The sequence below is a fragment of the Henckelia pumila genome, chromosome 2 (genome assembly GCF_033568475.1).
Source record: "Henckelia pumila isolate YLH828 chromosome 2, ASM3356847v2, whole genome shotgun sequence".
NCBI classification, from domain to species: domain Eukaryota; kingdom Viridiplantae; phylum Streptophyta; class Magnoliopsida; order Lamiales; family Gesneriaceae; genus Henckelia; species Henckelia pumila.
In genome coordinates this window covers 184,953,727-184,956,457 of record NC_133121.1, presented here as the reverse complement: position 1 = coordinate 184,956,457, position 2,731 = coordinate 184,953,727, and the positions used below count along the sequence as shown (strand labels likewise).

Genomic DNA, 2,731 nt, shown 5'->3' with positions numbered 1-2,731 from the left:
ATAAAATCTAGCTGGAACAAATATGTTCTAAGAATAGACAACAACTCAGAAGAATGCACCACGTGTCTTTGTCATCTTTTCAAAAATAGTACAGATCATTCGGGATGATTGGAATGTAGCTGGATATGAGAATAATGTATTTATTCTCTTTGTCTTTCCTCAAACAACCTAGACCGAACTTGAATATAAAGTGAAAGTTGGTCGGGTGACATAATTGACGTGGTTTGGTAGTCTGAACTGATCTGGTGGTGAAGATTGATCCGAGAAGATTAGAGCAGTTTCTTTTTATCCAAAACTTGATCCAATAAAATTACTAATTTGATAAGAGATTCTTTATCATTTTATTCTTTTTTAATTAGATCAAATACATACAACCGATTATGATATGTTATTGGTTTTGTTCATCGTTTCAAGTGGTCTGCTCGAATTTGTTCGAGCACTATACTTTTAGTGGTTGTTCATCACCAAAATTAAGATATTGCCTTTTCAATATGTACTAATTAGATTTTACTAAAAGGAAAGTGAGAAGGAATTTGACGAAAATCTGAAAAAGCACATAAATAAAAACTATGTCAAATGTATTGAACTTTTTTAAAAATGTAATTTTTTTAAAAAAATATGTAATTTCAAATAGTTTTTCAGTTTTAAAGATAATATGTAACGCGCGTGTTTTTACTTTAATTAATTGAAAGAATAGTTTTTTTTTGTGAAATTAGTATATAACTTGTTTGTAATTTATCAAATTTCACACTGCCATCATTTTCTTGCTTGTGATGCTATTAAAATTTAAATCCCCATCTTCCCATCAAAATTTTGTTACTATGAAAATCCCTACTCTGGTAGTAATCTTCCATCTCCTCCTCCTCATTCCACCACCATTCCGCAGGAATATCATCGCGTACGCCGCCCCCGGGAGATGGGACTTTCTCCTTCCGAACATCGGCATACCCGCCATGCACATGCAGCTCCTCCACACCGATCGAGTCTTGATCTACGATCGGACGGACTTCGGCAGGTCCAACATCTCCTTACCCGCCGGAAAATGCCGCAACGTCACCACAACGTGGCGTGACTGCACCGCGCATTCGGTTGAATACGACGTCTCTACCAACTCCGTCCGCCCGCTCATGGTCTTCACGGACGTGTGGTGCTCATCGGCGGCCGTTACGGCGGACGGGACAGTGGTCCAGACCGGTGGATTCCAGCTCGGAGATCATGTCGTTAGGATCTATAAACCTTGTGTCGACAGTTCTTGCGATTGGAATGAAGTTCCGAACGGGCTTGCGCAGACAAGATGGTATGCTACCAATCATATCTTGCCGGACGGCGGGGTGATCATTATCGGAGGACGCCGGCAGTTTAACTACGAATACTACCCGAAAAGACCCGGCGAGAGCTCGTATAATTTACCATTCCTCGTACAGACAAATGATCCGAGGATTGAGAATAATCTGTACCCCTTTGTCTTCCTTAATGTGGACGGGAATTTATTCATTTTCGCCAACAATCGAGCCATACTATTCGATATCACGAAAAGATTCGTCGTAAAAAGCTACCCGACGATCCCGGGCGGCGATCCGAGGAACTATCCGAGCACGGGTTCGGCCGTCTTGCTGCCACTGAAGCACAACACTGCAGCCGAAGTTTTGCTCTGTGGTGGTGCTCCAAAAGGAGCTTATATAAGTGCAAGATATAATGGTACTTTCGTTGGTGCGCTTAACACGTGCGGGAGGATCCGAATAAATGACCCGAATCCTCAATGGGTTATGGAGACAATGCCAATGGGTCGGACCATGGGGGATATGGTTTTGTTACCCAATGGTAACGTGTTGATCATAAACGGAGCGGGTTCGGGTACCGCGGGGTGGGGGTTGGGTCGAAATCCGGTTCTGACCCCGGTTATTTATAGGCCTTACAGTCCACTCGGGTCAAGATTCGAGGTGCAAAACCCCAGCACGAGACCTAGGATGTATCACTCATCCGCTCTCTTGTTACGTGACGGTCGGATACTAGTTGGTGGCAATGATCCTCAAAAATATCATAAATTCTTCGGGGTATTATTTCCCACGGACCTATCATTAGAAGCCTTTTCTCCTTCGTATCTGGACCCGCAATGGGCTAACTCGCGTCCCAAAATCTTCTCACCCGTATCGCAATCCGTAATCGGATACGCAAAGCTTTTGAGTATCCAGTTCTTCATTCCTCAGGGCATTGTAGGTGGAGCTCCCATTGTGGTAACCATGGTGGCTCCATCATTTAGCACACATTCATTTTCCATGAATCAGAGGCTACTGGTTCTTAGTGGCGGGAATGTCGTTGCAGTCGGAAACAACACCTTCCGGGTTCGGGTTTTTACACCATTTTCGAGTAATCTCGCTCCCGCGGGATACTATCTTCTCTTCGTAGTTCATGGAGAGATTCCTAGTCAGGGAATTTGGATCCAAATCAAGTGAAATGCAAATCCCATTCTTTTCTTTTCTTTTCTTTTATGACTACTAGTTATAACTTGGATTGTGCATGGGAACAAATAATTTCGATGTCAACAAACTTAAATTATATTTTCATGAATAGATATCGTTCTTAATAAAGGGGAATATTTTTTTTTATTCCCCACAGGCAAAGCTTTTGAATTGTATAAATCTTGTGTATGTGTTTATGTTGCATTACTTTTGGTTTTTTTTTTTTTTTTTGTGTTTGTTTTTAAAAAAATAAAACTGCAATTTTGGTTCTA

The 2,731-nt window shown here is 41.6% G+C and overlaps 1 protein-coding gene across 1 annotated transcript; it reads left to right on the top strand.

Annotated features, from left to right (window-relative positions):
• The first annotated feature begins 821 nt into the window (after positions 1-821).
• Positions 822-2,453, top strand: LOC140885256 (aldehyde oxidase GLOX1-like). The gene has a single exon (XM_073292200.1). The coding sequence runs from the start codon at positions 822-824 to the stop codon at positions 2,451-2,453; it is 1,632 nt and encodes a 543-aa protein (XP_073148301.1).
• Positions 2,454-2,731: the final 278 nt, after the last annotated feature.